The sequence below is a fragment of the Notechis scutatus genome, chromosome 1 (assembly GCF_049901735.1).
Source record: "Notechis scutatus isolate UNSWTSFEM ecotype Mainland chromosome 1, rNotScu1.2, whole genome shotgun sequence".
NCBI lineage: Eukaryota > Metazoa > Chordata > Lepidosauria > Squamata > Elapidae > Notechis > Notechis scutatus.
The window spans coordinates 227355459-227377634 of NC_142009.1; the positions used below are offsets into that span (position 1 = coordinate 227355459).

Sequence of the window (22176 nt, forward strand, 5' to 3'; positions counted from 1 at the left end):
AAACTGCTTCAAAGAGCGGGGGCTTTTCCTGTCGCCGCAGCTTCCTGAAGCGCCCGTTCTCCCCACCCGTCCGCCCGCCCGCCCGCCCGCAGTGCTCCTTCTGCCTGCCTGCCTGCCTTCGTTAATGGTTGAATCGGAACAGCTTCGGCTGAGTAAAAGAGGCGAATAGTTATTATTCTCAGCCGAAGCTGCTCCCAAACAACCAGAAACTAAGGCAGGCAGGCAGGCAGGCAGAATGGGACACTGTGGATTGAAGCGCGCGCGTGGGAGTGGGGGTGAAACGGGCGCTCGGAATAGCTGCGGCGACAGGAAAAGCCCCCGCTTCTTTGAAGCAGTTTTTTCCTTGGATGGTGGAGCAGCGAGAGAGCGCCTCCTTCTCTTCTCTTCCCCCGGTCCTTGCAAAAATTTTCTGCTTGAAACCGGTCCCTGGTACAAAAATGTTGGGGACCACTGATTTACCTTATAAGTGGTAATAATATTAATAAAAAAAAAGTTCTGAGCTACCCTTATTTTGCTTCAAAGTTTTTATTTAGAAATTTAATTTTTTTTCCTGAAATTTCCTCTTAAAATGAAGATGCGTGTTATACGCCTGTGCGTGTTATACGCCGATAAATACGGTATTTATTTCCATTCCCATCCTTTGTTTAAATGTACAAAGATATAATTAAGAAAGCTGCCACCTTGGCATCCATATATTGTAACCAATTATATGAAAGAACAGATTTTCAAACTGTTTTGATGGAAAAATCTTTTTTCACTCCACGTTGGTCTTTTATGTAGAGATGTTACTTTTATATCCAAAGTCCAGTTGTAAATAAGACCGCGCCAGAATAAAAATTAATTTGATTTTTCTCTCCTCTGCTGTCCTTTTATTTGTTTCCCCTTCCCAAACCTGAACTGCCATGCGTGGGATTCTTCTCCTCTTCTGTTATGAACCAGATCTGGAGCCTGGCTATTAATCACCTCACCTTTCTAAACTCCTTCAAAATGAAGATGTCTGTAATCTTGGGCATTTTTCACATGACCTTTGGAGTGTTTGTTGGCATCTTCAACCACTTGTAAGTATCCAGTTGATGTACCTCTGCTTGGTCAACCAAGAGGGTCTTGGAAATTTTACTTTGATTGCCGTCAGCAGAGAGGGTTTTAAAAGGGAGTTGGATATATTTATGGAGGGTAAAACTGCTAGTAGCTAGAGATAATGACAGATATATGCTTACCCTCCCCCCCTCCTTTAGAGTCTGAGGAACATAATGGGGGTTGAGCTGCTGCTTCTCAAGAAGCATCTGGGTAACCAGTGATACTGGGCTGGATGTGTCTCTGATGGTTTTGTTGATGATTTCTCCTGTCTGTCTGGTTTGCAGCCACTTCAAGCAACGATACAAGATCCTGTTGGTTTTCCTTCCAGAGATCACTTTCCTTCTCCTGCTTTTTGGCTACCTTGTAATCCTGATATTTTACAAATGGTTTATGTACGATGCTTCTAATTCCATGTTCGCCCCTAGCATTCTCATCCAATTCATTAACATGTTCCTGTTTTCAGAGGGTGCTGGAAGTGCTCCGCTCTATAAGCACCAGGTAACTGCTTTTAGCATCGTATCCTATCTTTTGATTACCTATTTAAAAAGTATTCCTCCTTTTAATTCTCCCTTGTTGTTTTTCTTTCCAGAATTTGTTGTGTTGAATGGGACACTATTTGACAATGTGCTTCTAATAATACTTACTTGGAACAAATAAGTATTATTTGGATACATAATTCAGAAAATTATGTATCCAAATAATACTTAATTTGTTCCAAATGTGCACATTGTCAGATAGTACAGGAACAGAGGAAGCTGCTTTGGGATAAAGTGTTCCCTTGAAATCTGATTTTTTTTCATGGTTCACATTCTTAAGGCTGCCAAATGTGTCAGTGATTTTGATAGCATGCAAAATTAAACATGGGCGTATTAAAGCAACAAGCGAAAACAGAAAATGAAGATGGTTTCCCCAGTAAAAAACTATTTAGACTGCTCAGATAGGAACCCTGTGTCCCACACTAATCAGAGCCTAGGGAAATCTCTGTGTGACGCTATTTGCTAGAACAGGGATGACAACAGAAAAAAAAGGGTCCAATTGGATGGCATTGTTTTATAGATGGGATCTTATGGAAGGAGATAAAAATAGTAAGAAAAAGGATTAACCATAACACTCTCTATCTTCAGATAACCCCCTCTGGGACTGATAATTATATGTACTAATTTGGCCATCTTGTTCACAATCAAATTGTGAATGAAAGTAGCCTTGTTACATATTAAGATGGCTTTGTTCTATTCAATCATTGATATTCATGTGCATTTATTTTTTTTAATGCTGGATTTGTGACCAGGTTTTTTTTAAAGAAATGTTATTGGAGATGAATTTTCTGTCCAAATGTTGATGATGGTGGTTTCATGAATCAATTTATCATTTGGTTTTGTAATGATGAATAATGTGCATGCATCAACAAGAAGTACAAAGCCATAAGACCTTTCGACTATAGTTATAGATTGAGAATCTGAACACAAATATAATTGTAGCTATTAAGAGCTATCAAAAACTGCCTTTGGTATTTATTGTGCTGGCGCAGTGGTTAGAATGTAGTACTGCAGGCTACTTCTGCTGGCTAGCTGCATTTTGGCAGTTCGAATCTCACCAGGCTCAAGGTTGAGTCAGCTGTTCATCCTTCTGAGGTCAGTAAAATGAGGACCCAGATTGTTGGGGGCAATATGCTAACTCTGTAAACTGCTTAGAGAGGGTTGTAAATCACTATAAAGCAGTATATAAGTCTATTGCTGTTGTTATTGTCAAAAACCTCAAGCTTATCCATATTCATATCCAAACTGCCAAATCTTACAAGATACTCTCATCCAAAAATCTTATATGATCTACTGTTATTTGAGCTGGGAACACCGCAGTCTCATGAGATTTAGCACTGTCACAAAATTTATGCCATTTAATTTTTTTAATAATTAGTTTTGGGCTTCCATGGGTGCCAAATGGGGATGCTGCTTGCTATTTTAGATGCTGCTTTCTTACTTTTGCTGCATTTTAAATCTGTCAAGGAAAATACTTAAAATGGAACTAAGTAATCAAAATATTATCAATGCCACATTTAATATCCGGAACATATTCCCTTCACTGAGTAATACACTTTCAAACTTATTGTGCTGGTAAACAGTTTTTAAGACAATCTTGTCGGCTGTAATACTTAGAGGGAAGCATTGCATGGTTTCCTAATTTTCAGGGTCGTATTTTGTTTAGCTTTGCTTTGTTAATAAGGCAATATATGATTCGAGTGTAAAAAAGATCCCGATCAATAAAGTTCAACAGGATAAGAATTGAAATCAACTGTTGAGAAAGAGAGGAAGGGACTAGAGGATATAGAACTTGTCTTTGTTTTGGTATCTTGTTTTGATTGTGAGATCCAACCCAGAAAAGTTTTTTTTTTTTAAAAAAAATCCTGTAACGTTATTTTAGTTTTGAATGCTTTGAGATGGGGCTGCAGTAACTACAACTGTCCTCTTGCTCACCACAGAAAACAGTGCAGATGGTATTGATGTTGGTGGCTGTGCTCTCTGTGCCCATCCTGCTGCTGGGGACACCCTTTTATCTCTGGCACAAACATCGCCAAAAAGTTCCTAAATCTCAGGTAAGAATCACTCCCTGGGATTAATATAGGACTGTTGTCCAAACTGGTTCCCTAGTTCAGTTGCCAGCTATGTGGATTCTAAGACTTTTGTTCTCTAAGGCAGGGGTCCCCAACCGCCGGTCCGCGGACCGGTACCGTCCGCGGAACAAGTCCTACCGGGCCGCTGGCTTGCTGGGCGCTGCCATCTTTTTGATGAAAAGCGCTTCCGGTGAGCTTTTCCGGTAGAAAGCTCACCGGAAGCACGCTTTCATCAAAAAGATGGCGGCGCCGGCGCTTCGGTGAGCTTTTCCGGTAGAAAGCCATTTCTACCCGAAAAAGCTCACCGAGCATGCGCCGCCATCTTTTTGATGAAAAGTGCTTCGGTGAGGTCACCGGAAGCACTTTTTCATCAAAACAAGATGGCGGCGCCCAGCTGATGCCGGTACTGGGCACGCGGCGCCCAGCTGATGCCGGTACCAGGCCGCGGCGTAAAAAAGGTTGGGGATCACTGCTCTAAGGAACACTATTGAACATCCTCACGGTACATGCCATTGAGGAAAATTTGGGATTTGGGTAGGGTGGGGGGAATCTTTCGCTTATATAATCTGGGTGCTAAATCTGTGGAATGAAGCTGGGTGATATTTGAGCAGCCTCTTCTCTGTTGGTTGATGTGTTCTGGGATGTTTGCAGCACAATCCGTCCATAGCAGGAGACCGACAATCTCTGCTGAACTCAGAGGAACGAAAGAGATCTGTGAACATTGCTGAAGGTGACATGGATCACATGGAAAGCAACCAAGAGGAGGAGGAGGAGAAGGTAATACTTTTACTTTAATTTGGTTGTGTGGCCAGAATTTTGCTCCATGTCCTCTCTCCCAGCCATTGGACCTGTACTTTGTGCAGCTTTGCCATAACCTGAAGACTTTATTTTCACTTAAGTGATTTTTTTTTTAGACATGGTAGGAGAATAGAAGAAAGGCTAAAATTGATGAAAGAACCGGCATAGAGAGATAGATCAGTACTTATCTTTTGAACAGAGGGCAAGGGTGAGATTCTACCAGTTTGCACCTATTCTCTAGAACCGGTTGTTAACATTCTAAACAGTTCAGAGAACCAGTTGTTAGAAGAAATTACTGGCCTAATCCTGTAAGGAAGGCAGGAAGGAAACATTCTGGTGTTGCTTACAGAAACTGCCTCTCCATAAACCCTTATTGCATTCTTGGCAGGACTGGACTTCTTGTCTCAGGAACGTCTCTGGAGTTTTTTTTCCCCCTCCTTTGCTGGTACTTTGCTTGTGTGGAGTGACCATTCAAAGTTACAATGGCACTGAAAAAAGTGACTTATGACCATGTTTCACACTTACGACTGTTGCAGCATCCCCACAGTCATGAAAGGCCAGGCAAGGAGATGCATGCCTCGATGTGAGTGATATTGAGTTGGCCACACCCAGCCAATAACATGACCACCAAGCCATGCCCACCACATAAGCCATGTCCACAGAACCAGTTGTTAAAAATTTGAATCCCACCCCTGACAGAGGGGTGCAGGCATCAAAGACTATGAAAGCTGCAATTATGTCAAAATGAAAACATCTCTGTTACGGAATTGCATAAAAAGAAACGACTTAATATTTGTGTCCCAAGATTTGGATTTAAGACTGCAGTGATACAGGTAGTCCTCGAGTTACGACCACAATTGAGCCCAAAATTTATATTTCTAAGTGAAACGTGTTAAGTGAGTTTGCCCCCATTTCACGGATTTTCTCGTTGTTGAGAGAGAATTGTTGCATTTGTTAAGTTAGTAACATGGTTGTTAAGGGAATCTGGCTTCTCCATTGACGTTGCTTGTCAGGAGGTCACAAAAGACGATCCCAGGTCACTGTAACCATCATCAATATGCCCGGCAACTGAATGTTGATCATGTGACCATGGGAATGCTGCAATGGTCGTAAGGGTGAAAAACAGTTATAAGTCACTTTTTTCAGTGCTGTTGCAACTTCGAATGGTTACTAAATGAATTGTTGTAAGTCGAGGGCTACCTACACTCATATCATTTGCATCCCAACATTATTGATATTTAAAGGCTACCTTCTGATTGGAATGATTCGTTCATCAGTGTCTCTATTTGCTGTCTGTTTCCCCCTCTGCCTCTCATTTTTCTTTCATTTCCTTTCTTTGGATTTTGGGAAAAGCTCCAGGGGGAGGGGGTTGGGCTTAGTTGAGAGTGCCTGGCTAGTCCTCACTGCCACCCCAATTCTTTTCCCTCTTGCCCCTAGTTTGACTTTGGTGACGTGTTCATGCATCAAGCAATCCACACGATTGAGTTTTGCCTGGGCTGCATCTCGAACACGGCCTCTTACCTGCGTCTCTGGGCTCTCAGCTTGGCCCACGCACGTAAGTTCCTGGGGAGATGGGAAATAGAGAAGGCTTTCTGTGGCTGCAAACCTCTGTGCTAGGCTGATTTATTTCTTTGGTGAGCATTTTTCCTGAAACTCCTGGGAAAGGTGATGGTGGCTGGGTTTGGGTATTGCAGCAAAAAAATAATAAATCATGTGGTTTGTCTGGTTTTGGTTTCGTATAGTATGGCTTCAGGTGTAGCTTGTTATGTGAACCCAGGCAAACATGACTTATTCAACCAAAACAAAGTTAAACAAACTTTTAAGCCTAGGCATTATGTATAATCATTGCGTGTGGGTTTTCATATTACACTAAGCAATTATTTGGTCAACAAAGTAATCAACAAGGTTGACTATTTACACACCGTATGCTATAAATGATGTCAGAATGTATATAAAGCCAATTGATTTGGCATCCGAATTAAGTCTGATTAAGATAGTGCATGTCCTATTGGCAGAGATTTCTAGTATGTAATAGGAAGAGAATTTGCCCCTTTGTAAACTTTGCTAATTCTTGCACTTATTCCACAGAGCTCTCAGAGGTCCTGTGGACCATGGTGATGAGGAATGGCTTTTCGATGATGGGCTACCAAGGCGGGGTTGTCCTTGTTCCCGTCTTTGCGTTCTTTGCAGTATTGACTGTGGCAATTTTGCTGGTGATGGAGGGACTCTCAGCTTTCCTGCACGCCCTTCGTCTTCATTGGTGAGACATTTAGCAATAGACCCCCCCCTCCCCAAAAATATGCCCCCCCCAAAAGGGAACCCCCATTTTTTTTAAAAAAAAAAAAAAAAAAAAACCCCCCCCCCCAAAAAAAACCAAAAAAAAAAAAAAAAAAAGGAAAAAAAGAAATAAACCCATTTAAAAAAAAATACCGATTTTCCCCCCCCTCCCCCCCCCCCCCCCCCTCCCCCCCCCCCCCCCCCCCCCCCCCCCCCCCCCCCCCCCCCCCCCCCCCCCCCCCCCCCCCCCCAATCCCCCCCCCCCCCAACCCCCCCCCCCCCCCCTTACCCCCTCCCCCCCCACCCCCCCCCCCCACCCCCCCCCCCCCCCCCCCCTATATACCACTTCGCAGTATCTTACAGTCCTCTCTAAGCAGTTTACAGAGTCAGCCTGTTGCCACCAAACAATCTGGGTCCTCATTTTACCCACCTTGGAAGGATTGGAAAGATGAGTCAACCTTGAGCCAGTGAAAATCGAATTCCAAACTGCAGGCAACCGGCAGTCAGCAGAATTAGCCTGCAGTACTGCACTCTAACCACCGCACCACCATGGCTCACACATGCATGGGAAAGGGAATTCTCCTGGCAAACACAAGAACATTTTGTGTAAATGTTACTGCCTTACTGGACTTGGATTGCTAAGTTCCTCTATGTCCATGATGGCGAACCTATGGCATGTATGCCACAGGTGGCACGCAGAGTCATTTGTGTCGGTACACAAGCCCTAGCCAAACTTACCTCACTACGCATGCACACATATCCCAGCTGATTTTCGGCCCGTTTAGAGGCCTTTTTGGCCTCCCAGAGGCTCGAGGAAGCCTCTGCAGCCTTTGGAGGCTGAAAAACAGGCCCGTTTCATCACTTCCTGTATTTCTGGAAATACCGGAAGTAACGAAACGGGCTCATTTTGGCCTCCAAAGGCTGTAGAGGCTTCCCTCAAGCCTCTGGGAAGCCGAAAAAGGTCTCAAACATGCCAAAAATCAGCTGGGAAGCGTATGCATGTGCAGTGCAGGTAAGGGGGCGGGGGAGCTGTGCGCATTGCCTTCTGGGTGCTTGCACATGAGTGCGCCCATGCAAGCACTCACACAATTTTTGGCACAGGAGCCCAAAAAGATTAGCCACTACTGCTCTATGCTATCATTTAGGAGTCATAGAGACGATAAGTGATTCTTGGGATTAAGTCTATGATCCTAGATGGGTTGTTGAATCCTGGGATGACACAGTGCATCTATATTGGAACTGGATAAAATTGGGGTTATAATTGATCTTGCAAATCCTAAACTGACCTGTCCTGTATTTTTCAGGGTGGAATTCCAAAACAAATTCTATTCAGGTGCTGGGTACCAGTTCAGCCCCTTCACTTTCACCAGCGACATTTGGATCTAAGAAGAAAGTGACTGCTTCTCTCCAGAAAGGGAATATTTACTGTGCCATCCTGAACTAATGGGCAATGCTTTTTGTTTTTAATTGATTCATGCTTTCCCGTCTACTGGTTGTGACTTCTGTCCAGATAGAACATGCACTAGCCTTTAACAACCTGTTATAATTAATCCAAGATCCTGTGCTGACTCACATATGAAATATCAGTATTTAGGCTGACATTTTGGAACTGAAGGAACAATCTTCCAGATCTATGTTTTGAATCATGCCACATTGCTTCCAAATCTTTTGATACGTTGTTCCAATAACCACCTTATCTATGCCTCTGTAATCTGAAAGCTCCGGTGGGAAAGAATGGTAAAAGACCTTAAGGAAAATCAGAATATAGAAACATCGAAATGTGGTCCAGTAAGACTTACAAGGACATTGTCATTTGTATCACTCGTCTGTGTAAAAAAAGGACCTGTTTACTTATTTAAGATTAGTTGACAAGAGACCTGGTCTAGGCACTTTTTAAATTACCTTCTGCCTTTTGCAGATCTGCACTAGAATTTTATTGGGTGCTAATGTCCAGGTCAGCCTCAGAAATTTTTTTTATGACCAAAAACTCAGGTTGATGCTGCAGCTGTCAAAATAAGGCGGTAGACTGTCAAGATCGGCTTGATGCAATTGACATGTTGGGGGTTAATACGGGGAAGTGGATTGAGATGACTGTGGCTGTTCATTCTATCTTTTGAACTCAGTTTACTGGCTGTTAGCAAAACACATCAATGAAACGTGGACCAGAAATGGAGCAAATGAAAACGGCACCTCTCCCATGTAGGCCAACTAAGTTTAATTTTGCCAAAAACAAAAAGAGGGATTCTTGGCCTAAAGTGCGCTACAGGTTTCCTTCACATTGAAGGCAGGGAGGCCTCAAAAATGCATCAAAATCTTGTCACATCCTCCCATCAAGATAAGGACAGTGCGTTCAATAGACCATGTAGAATTCTGTGCTAAAGACATTGAAATCCTTAACTCTGTGGCACTAACTCAGCAATAACAATAAAACTCGCTGCATTTTTACCTCTGCCTGGAGAGCATTTTGTAGTTGCAAGATTTACTTTGGATTTCTGCTTTGCGGGTTTGAACATGGGACGGGTGTGTTTCAGTCAGGGTTGTTGTGTTTGGAGACGGGGTTGAATTCCTTAATTATGGGCTGTTTCATAGAGGCAAGGAGCAGAATCAGTTATGAGCAGGTGGCTAAGATCTCAGTGAAATCCACTTTCTGTTCTTGTTTTGAGTTCCATTACACCTTTTAAAGGAGGTTGATTTTGTATTGGACTACATTGTATCTATATATAATATAATTGCTTAATATATAATTGAGGAAGTGGTGGGAAACTTATCTAGAGCAAGGGATAAGATATAAGTATCAGTTGGGCATAAAAAAATACCACCCCCAAAATGCCTTCAATGAAGAGGAAGCTGCATAATGGGCCAACTTCCTGGCAGGCAGTGTCATAAAAAAAACCACACCAGGAGATGAAAGGGGTTCTTTGGGAAAGTTTTATCTGAACTGGGCCAGGGGATGGGGAAATGGCTGCCCCTGCTGTCTCATTGCTCATAGCCACCAGCTGTGTAAATGTTGAGAGTATGGAAGCTGGTTGCCCGGTTGCTAGGTAGGGCATAAGGTGCTGCCCCAGATCGAGCTCCCACATAGAAGCTGTGATAAGAGAGATGCTTGTAGGGCAGGGCCCCTGAAACTTCATTCAAGGGTCGTCGTGCGATGCATACATCTGGGAGGCCAGCTGATGTCACCAGAGGTTGATGCTGGAATTGGGAGGCTTCTCTGAGGAGGGCAGGAGGGAGATGGTGGTTGCTGGAAAACCCTAGAAAGAGAGAGGTAGCTGTAGAGAATAAAAGCTATTACCAGAAGCCCTAATCCAGTGATGATCTGGAAATACACCTTCGCTGTTGTTGAAGTGGGGAAGGCAAAACCTCCACTGAGAAATCCACATGCAGGGATTACTGGTATCTCTATGATTTTACTAAGACCTAGGATCTCTAATAGTGTGATTTGCATTTTAGTATTTTCAAGTTGTTGAAACTAGCAATTTAAATATCAGTTCACCGTTTGGTCCAGTGCATTCCCTTGGTAACAGTTAAACTTATTAAACTTGGAGAACCAGTTTGGTGCAGTGATTAAAGACAGGAATACAATCAAACTGCCTCAAGGAGGAAAAAAACCCACATGTATGCAAATCTTTGTTGATATTAATTCTTCTCTTGCTTGCTAAATGAGAAGATATCAAATCAACTATTTGCAGAAGCCATAATCTTCAAATTTCGGTAATTTTCCAGATAGTGCCTAAGCATTTAAACATTTATGATACCATTATGGTGCAGATCTTTAAAGAACGCAGTTCAAGTTTTCTTCTTTCTTAATGATAATTTTGTGCTTCAGCAAAAATTTGGATTATATGCAACGTGATTATGGCCGACCTGGAGACAGGCTTAATGGAATGAACAACAATAACAAAAACCAAGCTAATTTCAGCCTTCAATGAGGCCGGTATGGAAGAAGACAACACTTACTCACAAAAACTTTGTAAAACAGTTAATGTAGGAAGTTGTATAGCTTCATTACCTTAAGGCCCTAAACAGATTAATAAAGCATGAAATCTCGTAGGATTGTTGGTTTTCCTATTATGCACTTGGATTTAAGACACTGCTTTCCTGTCAATTTCTCCATTCTAAACTGATAAATTATTTTTTTCATCTTACCTTTCTCTGGAATCTCTTGAAGTTGGCCTAAGGAAGAGGTATTCCCATTCCGTGATAAACAACCCAGTAGTTGCCCTGAGGATCCTGGCCTACACATATACAACATAATCAGTGAAGGTATAAATGTGAAATTTCCCTTAAGCATTACTCTACAGTTTTTGAGAATACAACTTGATTCAGTTCTATCTGTGTCCTTAGCCACCACTGGTGTCTTAATTCCTCCCTTTTGTTGGTTTATCAGGATGATGCAGATGTAGCTGGTAACAAACAATTATCCCTAAAACATTGATGGAACAATTGTATAGCAGTTCTAGACATTATGTATGTGGGAAAAGCCTCATGAGGTAAAGTCAATTGTAACAGAACTAGCATGACTTGGATCTCAGTCCTTGCTTTTGAGAGAGCGTGTCTCGTAATTCAGCCTTTCATCCGTTTGCGACTGTGGAAGAAGGCTAAATTTGTTCTTGGTTGTTCTAGACCAGGGGTGGGCAAACTACGGCCCGCGGGCCACATCTGGCCCGTTGGTCATTTTAATACAGCCCGCCTCTGGAAAAAAAATATTCCCCTCTGAAAAAAAAATCGGGGCCGGCCAAAACAGACCTCGTGCCGTGCGCCAAAAAATCGCACACACAACACTTCTCGGCTGGTCTCCTCCTCCTCGGCCATACAGAACAAACAGGCCAAGGAGGAGGAGACCAGCCGGCTGGTTGGGGGAAGCTTTCTGCGCCGAAAGAGGCAGCTACTAATCTCCGGCTTTGCTCCGCTTCTCCAATGGTCCGGCACCACCCTGTTCTATGCGCCGGCTGCTCGGACTTGCTGGGCCTGACACATAGAACAGGGCACCGCCGGATGTTGGAGAAGCAGAGCGGAGCCGGAGATCATTAGCTGCCTCTTTCACAGCAAAAGAAGCCTCCCCCAACCGGCCAGATGCTCTCCTCCTCTGCCTCCTTCTCTGCCTCTCCCCTCTTGCTCCTCACAGTTGCCCTGAGCTGGTGCGGTTCTTTACTTGGGCAGCCAGACGCCCGCAGCAGCGCCCGCAGCAGCAACAGGCAGTTCCGCCTGGGCTCTGCTCAGGTGTCCGGCTGGGGCTGTCAGGAGTTGCTACTGCCGGCGCAGCTCCGCGCGGCTCCAGTCCCGCGTTGCCTTGGGAAGGAAAAGGCAAAACCAGGAGCCGCTGAGCCTGAGCCTCCGGTGCTGCTGCTCCCGTTACAAAGCGCTGCCGCGGCTCTTCCTTTTTGCCTTTCCCTTCCCAAGGCAACGCGGGACTGGAGCCATGCGGAGCCGTGCCGGCGGTAGCAACTCCTGACTCGGGGCCTCCGAGGGGAGGGGAAGGAGGAGAAGAAGGGGGGGGAAGGGGGGGGGGCGATTCCCAAAAAATCTTGTGCTGACCCGGCCCGTCTGTCAAATTTTAAAAGTCAATGAGGCCCCCGAGCCAAAAAGTTTGCCCACCCCTGTTCTAGACCCTGATCACATCATTACCAAGATCATGAATTAGGCATTGTAGATCTTTTTAAAGGTATTGATAAGGCATTAATATTGTCGGGCTGGCATCTGACAAGTTGCCTGGTTGAGAATACTGTGAGCATAATCCCTCCCTACACATTGTCATTTTGCTGGGATATTTAAGGGGGGGGGGACTCCAATTGATTTAAACTGCAAAATAGATGTTCCATATTAGAGCATTGAAGATTTTCTCTAGCCGAAAAAAGGTTCTGCCTGACTGTATTTTGGGGGAGTGGCAGCAATACCATTTTTAGTATTATTTGGTATATAAATACCATTTGGCATCCAAGGAATACTTCTGGGTGTTTCTGATTGCATTTACTGTCAGAACTGCTATTCCCTTGCAACGCTTCTCAGTTTGGGTTACTTTAGCTGGCGTGAAATTAGACAAAGACTTCTGCCAGCTCCCTCTTCTAGCAAAACCATAAAACTATCTTATCAACCACCAGTCTTCTGAAAGACTAGTACATCACCATCTACAAGTAGTCCAGCTTTTGAATGGAGTGGAAGTCAGGTGGACTTAATGAAAAAAGGGACTTTCTCAATGAGTTGTGCGGGGCTCCCTCCTTCATTCCACGTCTCTCTCCCACTCTGCTAACCTGGTTTACTCTTGGATTCAGGCCCATCAAAGGCCTGTGTCCAGAAAGAACCCAAATAACAGCTGCAGAGCACCTCTACACCAGCAATATGTGTATTTTAAATGCATTTATATGACTATCATTTTTTAACTTTCTATATCAACGAGTCCTACATTTCATTATTTATTTACTTGTTTGTTTATCAAACATGCTTGCCTAAACAAAACCTACCTCTATAGGCAACGACCTACCTCTAGTGGCAAGTGCAACAAGGTCTTAATTGAATAAATGGCTCCATGCATTCAGTTTGTCTTTCTCTGGCTTAGTAGAATAGTAATCTAGGAAGAGACTTACCAGTCATCCGGCTCACACTCCCGGAAACCTTTAGCAAAAGGGTTACTAGCAATTTTCAGCTGGGTGATCTGTCAAGGTAGGGATAGCTTTATCAGTAATTTACTGTCTTCCCTGCCAGCCTCGTCTTTGTTCAGATAGCTTTCACTAGTCCCAGAGAAGGGAATTTCAGTCAAGTTCCTTCACATACCTCCTGTAACTGTTTAGAAGGCCAAGGGACACAAGAAACCTTTGATTTATATCCTGCCTGCCCTTTTTATGAGGATAGTAGGATGATGGCATTTAAAAAAGGCAAAGTCTCCTTCAAGCTCAATTTGACACCTAGTTTTGGCTTCATTGATACGCCTTTACACATAAAAGGTTTTCTATCCCATTGTTCCCTAGCAAAAAGAGGTTGAGAGAGAAAATTCATTATCCAATGAACTATGTGGTATACTGGGGCTGGGAGCTAGTCCCTTTCATCCATATTGATTGTATCCCCTCAGATGCCTTCTTAAATTGCTGGTTTAGGATTCATAATTAGGTTATCAGTTTAGGGTGATGAGCAGAGGTATTCAGCAGGTTCTGACCAGTTCTGGAGAACCAATAGCGGAAATTTTGAGTAGTTCAGAGAACCAGCAAATCCCACCTCTGACTGGCTCCGCCCCCATCTATTCTCTGCCTCTTGAGTCCCAGCTGATTGGCTGGGTCTTCTTTTGTTGCCCTGGAAAGCAGGTTAGTGGGGCAGGGAAGCAGGTTAGTGGGGCAGGGGAAGGAATGGGGATTTTGCAGTAACCTTCCCCCAGGAGTGGGGAGGGAATGGGGATTTTACAGTATCCTTCCCCTGCCATGCCCACAAAGCCATGCCCACAAAGCCACGCCCACAGAACCAATAGTAAACAATTTTGAATCCCACCACTGGTCATGAGCAATGTGTTATGCATACAGGTAGTCCTCAACTTAACAAGAGTACACTTGTTGACTATTCAAAGTTACAATGGCACTGAGAAAAGTGACTTGTGACTATTTTTCACATGTACGACCATTGTAGCATTCTTAGAATCAGTCACATGATTTATATGTGGATGCTTGACAACTGACTCATGTTTATGAACGTTGCAGTGCCCCGGGGTCATGTGATCACCTTTTGTGACATTCTGACAAGCAAAGTCAATGGGGAAACCAGATTCACTTCACAACCATGTGGAAAGAAAAGTCGGCAAATGGGGCAAAACTCACTTAACAAATTTTTCACTTGGCAACATAAATTTTGGGCTCCATTGTGGTCGTAAGTTGAGGACTACTTGTGCTTACCCAGCAGAGTGGGGGCCATCCTGATTTATCTGTAAGAATGTAGTGGTATTCTGTCCCTCATCAACCCTCTTCCATAAGTCAGTTCTCTTGGAGGAGAAACCATGATAGACTGTGTTCTTACCCGATGGTTCTGATAGGCGGTCACTGCCATAAATTGAGTCTCTGTAAAAATGAAAGATTTGAAATTCTCCTGGGCATAACGTTCACTGTCTGGACGTGGGTCCACCACCACCACATGGAAACGGGGCTGGTATCTGTGCATGGAGTTCAGAATGATCTGTTCGATTAAGAAAATAAAACTTTCAGGTAAGGATACAAATTTAATTTAAATTCAGGTGAGGGTGCCCATTTTAAGATCTTCCCATGATGCAAATGGCAGCATGCAACTTTCTTTCACTCTCCCAGATGTCAGTAGATCTGTTCTAATTTGAAATATAATGGGGAAAAACTCTAGCTAGAAATGTTATATGCTGTCAACCAAGAGGCTACATTTTATGAAAGGTTCATTTTATTTATTAAATACTGAAGAATTAATTCACTCAGGTTCTCTTCACTTTCATGACTAAAGTATCCAAAAAACTACATCGATTTCCCAATCTGGCAATGGCCAGATGTATTGGGTTACAAAAATCAGTATGTTGTTGTTGTTGTTGTTGTTGTTGTTGTTGTTGTTGTTATTGTTGTTGTTTTTATTGTTATTGTTGTTTTTCTTGTTTTTCTTGTTTTATTGTATTATTATTATTATTATTATTATTATTATTATTATTATTATTATTATTATTATTATTATTATTATTATTATTATTATTATTATTATTATTATTATTATTATTATTATTAAACATATGATGAAAATATGACAAAAGAGAAGTAATCATATACACACACAATCCACATAATTACACACAAACCCACTATGGGGAAAGGGCAGCGGTCTCATAACTGGATGTCCAAGTTCAGTTATCTAGGTGTTGCTTGGTGCAGACCTTCTAGGGTAGTGGTTGCCAACCAGTGGGCCAGGGATCACTGGTGGTCCGCAAGAAAATTTTGGTGGTCCGCAGAGAAATGTCACCCAAAATCACCCCCCAAAGCAATTAATCCAGGCTGTGTGGGAACACAAGGCTGTGTCACCCACATGGCCCGCAGGAACACAAGGCTTGCGTTGCTGGGCTACTTCTTTCCACATCTTTCTTCTTCCACTTTTGGCTGCATGCAAGGAAAGCAGCAAAAGTCTTTCTTTCTCTCCCCCAAACTCTGCCAGAAATGAGTCTTTAGGACCCTGCAAGGCCTCCTGCTCCAAGAGGCTGTGCCAGCAAAGACTCATTTCTGGCAGAGTTTGGGGGAGAGAAAGAAATACTTCTGCTGCTTTCCTTGCACGAAGCCAAAAGTCTCTCTCCCTCTCTCCCTCTCCCTCTGAGAACGGAGCTGGAGGTGGTATCCTGCGATCCCAAATAAAGAATGATCGATCGGTAGGAAAACAGGGTGGGAAATTTTCCTGCAGACTTTTTTTTTTTTGGATTTTCCCAGGGTCTCTGGTACGCGGGATTTAAAATGATGAGTTTAGTGGTCCCTGAGGTCCAAAAGTTTGGCGACCCCTGTTCTAGGGAACCAGAGAACACACATTGTGGGCAATCTTGCAAAATAGATTTCATAATTTGCATATCAGCACCACAGTCACAGCAAGGGGAATCTTTCGATCCCCACTGATATAGGGCAGAGGCACCTCTTCCAGTATTACACCCAATTCTGTTCAGGAGGAGGCGGGGGTCTGCTGGGGGTTCCCCGGGGTTCAGGAGAGCCGCTAGATAAGATTCTGTGCAGTTCGGAGAACCCCCAAATCCCACTCCTGGCTGGCCCCATCTGCCCCACCCCGCCCCTCCTAGGAGTCCCCACAGAGCCCGTTTTGGATGCAGGTAAGTGCAGGGTGCGCACGGGGGCTCAGGGAGGGTGAAGGACGAGTTATTGAACAACCGTTACTTTCTGTTTTCTCTCCATTACTACCACAGCCCCCCCTTTTTTTTTGGTAAAATCTTGTTTGAGAAGAATCTTGGAGAAGTGTATATAATTTTTGTTGTTTGCTAATGAAGCAGAATGGAAAGTTACCAGAAAAGTATTCTTATAATTAGCAGAAGTTTCTTAGCTTATATCGCAAATATTATAGAAGTTGCTTAATACGATATTGTAAAAACCACAAAATTGCTGAACCTGAGAACTGGACATGTTCCTGTAAGCAAGGGTGGGTATGGAAAATAACAGAAGAATAAGAACGAATGACTAAGTAGACTTACTTCCCCTTTTGTAGTACGCTGAGACTGGGAGCTGTATAAAAGTAACCCCCTCAGGGATAGCCGGGGGTTCAGAATTTGCCATGCTAATGCTCTGAACCTTTTGCGCAAATAAACCTGTATTCTCCTACCCTTCGTGGTCTTGTGTCCTGATTTGGAAACAGGATCTGCTGCAACACTAATAGTGTACTGCCAGCGATATATTTAGGATTTTTTTTATAAAAAAAATCTGAATATTATTATGATTGCATTTAAAGAATCAATTGCCTTTCTTAAAATAAAAACAAGAGAAAAACATGAAACAACTGCCTTAAGCAGTTGCTATTAAATCAAGTGCAATCCAGTGAGGAAGCTAAATGGTTATTTATCATGCAACAGTCCAGAGCAACTCACATGGCCGTTGTCATCCATCAAGTTGTTGGTGAGCTTGAGCTTGTCAAAAGAGACAATTTGCCTCATCCACTGGCCTCCCTTGGCAGGGGAGTCAGGATGGAAGTGAACCCGGCCGGGTGTAGCAGGATCCGCCTTGCCAGCTACCAGCCAAGCAGAACTGTGGAATGCATACCTGTAGGAAAGAGGTATCATGCTGGGCCAGGTTATTACAGTCCTGGCTTGTTCTGGATCCATCCATTATGTTTGGTTTGCTAGGAAGTCCCATCGTTGTTGTTGTTGTTGTTGTTTTTACTTATCAGCTCAAAATCTTGCCTTTGCTTTTCAGGCCAATGGAAAAAATAGGCTAGATCAGGCCAGTTCTGTCTATGGAATAGTGAAGTACTAACTATATAGGAACCTGCTTCCCTGCTGTGGAACCAGAAAAAGTTATCCATCCCAACAACTCGACATCTCAGAGATGAGAATTATGGCCCTATCCATCAGCCTGGAAGAAGGCCAAAGGATGCAACATACATTGTTTAATTCATAAGCACACATACATATGTATTGATGCTCAGACAAATTTGGCAATACCATGACTAAGATAGAGTGATTCATGCAGAGTCTAAAATCTAAATCAAGACCTTTTATAAGTGTAAATGAGATTCTGAACTGAAATATGTTTCAGCAACAAAGCTGGCAAAGGAGAGAACTGATTGTGTTGGGTGGCTTAAGTCTTATAGTTCTATGTCCCATTTTGTTTTTATTTACCCGTAAATACTTTCTAAAAATAAAGAAATGGTTACGGGAATACTACAAAGCAAAATACCAGTATCTAGCATCACTTAAAAATGCCTCTTGATGATCCCATGAAGACATCCCATGCTGTCTTATAGCATGTTGATGGTCACAAAAAACGATTTTGTTTTGAAGTATGCCATCTACTTTAGGATGACAAACAGCATCCTGAGGAACTAGAAGGGGCAACAGGGACAGGGTTTGAGATTTTCTTTTGGGTAAACAGTTTTTCCTCACCATGGCAGCCATCTTAAAATCTGTGCATCTCTAATGAATAGCTTCATTCAAGGACCAGACATTTACTTGACTATTACTAATTCATTTCCGTTGTTGACCAAAAACCAGAATGACAAGAAAAGAAGGGGGAATCAAGGCTATGTGTTTTTCATCCCTGAAGACACACTAGACAAATTAATACCGTGTTTCTCCAACAATACGGCCTCCACCAATAGGAAGACCCAGCATGTTTTCTAGGCATAAAATCAAATTAAGTCCCTCCCCCCAAATTTAGGCCTAGTTTAAAACATGCAAAATAGGGGAAGGGTGGGGGGACTTGCCATTTGGAGTGCCGTTGGAGCTGCCACCGCCGTTTGGAGTGCCGTTGGAGCTGCTGCCGCCGTTTGGAGCTGCCTCTGCCGTTTGGAGCCGCCGCCACCGTTTGGAGTGCCGTTGGAGCTGCTGCCGCCGTTTGGAGCTGCCTCTGCCGTTTGGAGCTGCCTCTGCCGTTTGGAGCCGCCTCTGCCGTTTGAGCCGCCGCCGCTTGAAGCTGCCGCTTCGCGTTTGGAGCACTGCCGCTGTTTGGAGCACCACCGCCACTCCAAACACGGCGGCAGCTCCAAACACGGAAGCGGCAGCTCCAAACGTGACGGCAGCACTCCAAACGGCGGCGGCGGCTCCAAACGGCAGAGGCAGCTCCAAACACGGAAGGTGTTTGCATCACAGACTGGTAGCTGCTGACTGTCTGCTGCATGCTAATATAGAAGCCTAATACAACTTAAATACATATTACTTATGTGGCTTTTATCTTGAGAATCAAAGTGTGGAGTTATTATGCCTTAGAGCCATGATGGCGGACCTATGGCATGTTTGCCACAGGTGGCACGTTAGCGCCCTCTCTGTGGGCATACAAGCCGTCGCCCTAGTTCAGCTCCACTGCGCATGAGCATGTGCCTCTCGCCGGCCAGCTGGTCATCAGGTCTCTGCTGCACGTACACGGGGTGTGTGCGGGGTGCATGTGTGGAGGAGGCGCATGTGTAGGGGCAGTGCATGCATTGCATTTTGAGGGTACTGGTGCGTTTGCGCACTTTGGGAACTTCGTCCAGAAAAGGTTAGCCATCACTGCCTTAGAGTGTATATCATTATTCAGCAACCTTCTTCTCTTCTGAAGAGATCTGATACAGAATGTGTATTTTTTTTCCTTCACAGATAACGTTAAATTGGAACAGAAGGTACACTTTAGCTGCCTGGAAGTGATTCTTTATAGCCTTTTCCTCTTGGTAATAATTCCAGGAAGAAGGCCTTGGAAAGAGTCTATGGGGTATCGAACCTGTAACTTCAAAGAAGCCATTTCCTTGACAAGCAATACAGATTTGCTTGTTCAACTTACAATAGTTCCCCTTAGTGACCATTCAAAGTTATTGAAAAAATGACTTATGATCACTTTTCATACTTTGACCTTCGCAGCATCTCCAAGGTCATGTAATTTACATTTGGATGCTTGACAACTGACTCACATTTATGACGGTTGCAGAGTCCCAGGATAATGTGATTCCCCTTTGGTGATTCTCCTTCTGACAAGCAGTCAATGTGAAAGCCAGATTCACTTAACAACCATGTTATTAATTTAATAACTGTAGTGATTCACTTAACAAATGTGGCAAGAAAAGTCAGCAAATGGGGTGAAACTCACTTAACAAATCTCTCACTTAGCAACATAAATTTTGGGCTCAATTGTGGTTGTAAATTGAGGACTACTTGTATTACTATTCCTGATCCTCAAAGTCTGACAATTGAAATTAAATTCTTGTATGGAATATTGGCTTTCATTAAAGTTACAAAAAAACTCTTCTGGCAAACATGTCAATATTTTTAGGGCAGCACAGTTCACCATTCATCCTATGTTCATGATGTCAGCAAAAGTTAACCCTTCTGAGCCACAGTGGCCCAACAAGAGGACCACATATGCTGACACAACTGAACCTCAGGTTTTGCAAAAGTAAAACAGCTTTCAAGGGAAAGGTTCAAAATCAAAACCAAACCTTGGTTTCCCGGAAGCCAACAGAAGTGGTAATAGAAGACAGCTGATATTTGAAGGGCTTGGAGGGAGCTTAGTTTTCAGAAAGAAAATAAAAATCCCAGAACCCCTGAACTCTGGTGATAGAAAAGCTTTGGTTATAGAGAATTGGCTGAGATTCCATTGGCTCCAGTCATTCGTTGAGGTTTCCATTGAAAACAATAGATCCAAACTTACAGTCCCGTACCGATATCTCTTGTCATCCAAAGGGACAAAATCCATTAGAAGCACATAGTCAGCCAATGGGTCCATGCCTGATATCTTCACCTGGAAGGTGGGAAACATCCTCCTGCCACAGAGAAAAAGAACTTTGCAAGATCATTTGTTTAGCCTCCCTGTTGCAGTAGGAAAGGACTTATCATGGCCTAGAAATGCCAATAGACCGCAAGGGTCTTAGATGACTAGGATCTGCTGGCCACAAAAAGATGAGTTATTGTGGATAATTGATACAACTGAGCATGCTGCACGGGGCCAGTAGCTTTGGGGTGGGAGTATGGAAAATTTCCTATGGTAAGCTAGCTTCCTTCCTTCCTTCCTTCCTTCCTTCCTTCCTTCCTTCCTTCCTTCCTTCCTTCCTTCCTTCCTTCCTTCCTTCCTTTCTTTCTTTCTTTCTTTCTTTCTTTCTTTCTTTCTTTCTCACTCTCTCTCTTTCTCTCCTCCCTCCCTCCCTCCCATCTTTCTTTCTTCCTTTCTTTCTTTCTTTTCTCCCTCCCTCCCTCCCATCTTTCTTTTTCTCTCTCTCTCTCTCCCTCCCTCCCTCCCATCTTTCTTTCTTTCTCTCCCTCCCATCTTTATTTCTTTCTTTCTCTCTCCCTCCCTCCCATTTTTCTTACTTTTCTCTCTCTCCCCCTCCCATCTTTCTTCCTTCCTTTTTCCTTCTTTCCTTCCTTCCTTCCTTCCTTCCTTCCTTCCTTCCTTCCTTCCTTCCTTCCTTCCTTCCTTCCTTCCTTTCTTTCTTTCTTTCTTTCTTTCTTTCTTTCTTTCTTTCTTTCTTTCTTTCTTTCTTTCTTTCTTTCTCCTTCATGCTTTGAAGGCCATCACAGAATGTGGGGAAATATTCCTGAGTTGAGTAAATGGCACTCTGGGACAGGCAAGGGCAAATATCATATGCCCAAATATGCAGGAAAAGCCACTACAAATCTTGCCTTAAAGGCCCAAGCCACTTACCAAGTGGCTTCTCACAAATTGCCAAGCTGGGCAATTTCTCCCATGGCATACAACAAGCTCCGGCAAAACATTTAAAAGAGAATTTGCTTAGATAGTAAACCATATTTTACACACATTTTTTGAAGCATTAAAGCAGCTGCGCTCATTTGGAAAGCTCAGGTGCATGGTATAATCTCTTTAAATTTCTTAATTATCTTTTACTTTGTTCTTATAAATGTACTCTCGGTACAGTTTTTGGAGTCTCCCTCCCGAAACTTTGCTAAGTGGTGTGCTTTCCCGACATCTGGTTTGTGAGGAGTTGAAATCTACACATATTAGAGAATTTTTTGACCGAGAAATGTCTGCACCTGTGATCCCAAGAGCATGACCTTACCGTCCTGCCTTGGTGACAATCATCTCAGTGCCAAGGCCGTTGAACTCCTCCCAAAGGCTCCTCATTTCCAGTTGCACAGTGACACCAGACACACATTGGTTTTTCCTGGCTAACTGGGAACTGCCACTTTGCTTCCCTGCCCCATTGGTTCCATATTGCTCCAAGTCGGCTGCTGTGCCCAGCAGACATGATGCAGCCACAGGGCTAGGAGAGAAGGGGCAGCCCTCAGAGGTCAATACACTCAAACTTGCTGCAAT

General features: G+C 43.5%; 2 protein-coding genes across 6 annotated transcripts in view; one reads left to right on the top strand and one right to left on the bottom strand.

Annotated features, from left to right (window-relative positions):
• TCIRG1 (T cell immune regulator 1, ATPase H+ transporting V0 subunit a3) overlaps positions 1-9205 on the top strand; it is a 28930-nt gene extending 19725 nt beyond the window's left edge. For 4 of the 5 annotated variants that reach the window (XM_026665639.2, XM_026665640.2, XM_087950458.1 and 1 more), the window contains 7 exons: positions 940-1058; positions 1362-1575; positions 3554-3667; positions 4337-4462; positions 5921-6038; positions 6572-6743; positions 8065-9205. In XM_026665639.2, the coding sequence (XP_026521424.1) occupies positions 940-1058; positions 1362-1575; positions 3554-3667; positions 4337-4462; positions 5921-6038; positions 6572-6743; positions 8065-8146 (945 nt within the window). In that variant the 3' untranslated portion in view covers positions 8147-9205. Of the gene's footprint in view, positions 1-939; positions 1059-1361; positions 1576-3553; positions 3767-4164; positions 4302-4336; positions 4463-5920; positions 6039-6571; positions 6744-8064 lie in introns of those variants that run through there. The other variant, XR_015746597.1, reaches the window with a different exon arrangement.
• Positions 8961-22176, bottom strand: TBX10 (T-box transcription factor 10). Its single transcript, XM_087950462.1, has 7 exons — positions 21920-22176; positions 20567-20668; positions 17310-17481; positions 14753-14908; positions 13342-13409; positions 10907-10995; positions 8961-10011 (listed from the first exon to the last, which is right to left on the bottom strand). The coding sequence occupies exons 1-7, from the start codon at positions 21982-21984 to the stop codon at positions 9737-9739; spliced, it is 927 nt and encodes a 308-aa protein (XP_087806588.1). The 5' UTR covers positions 21985-22176; the 3' UTR covers positions 8961-9736.

What these genes read in the sequence shown, in the direction of transcription:
- TBX10 (XM_087950462.1), bottom strand. Translation starts at nt 21,984, where the DNA reads ATGAGGAGCCTTTGGGAGGAGTTCAACGGCCTTGGCACTGAGATGATT. An exon ending in TGATGGATGACAACGGCCAT is followed by an intron (nt 14,909 to 17,309) that starts GTGAGTTGCTCT and finishes TTAATCGAACAG; the next exon opens with ATCATTCTGAACTCCATGCA. An exon ending in TCAAGAGATTCCAGAGAAAG is followed by an intron (nt 10,012 to 10,906) that starts GTAAGATGAAAA and finishes CTCTCTTTCTAG; the next exon opens with GGTTTTCCAGCAACCACCAT.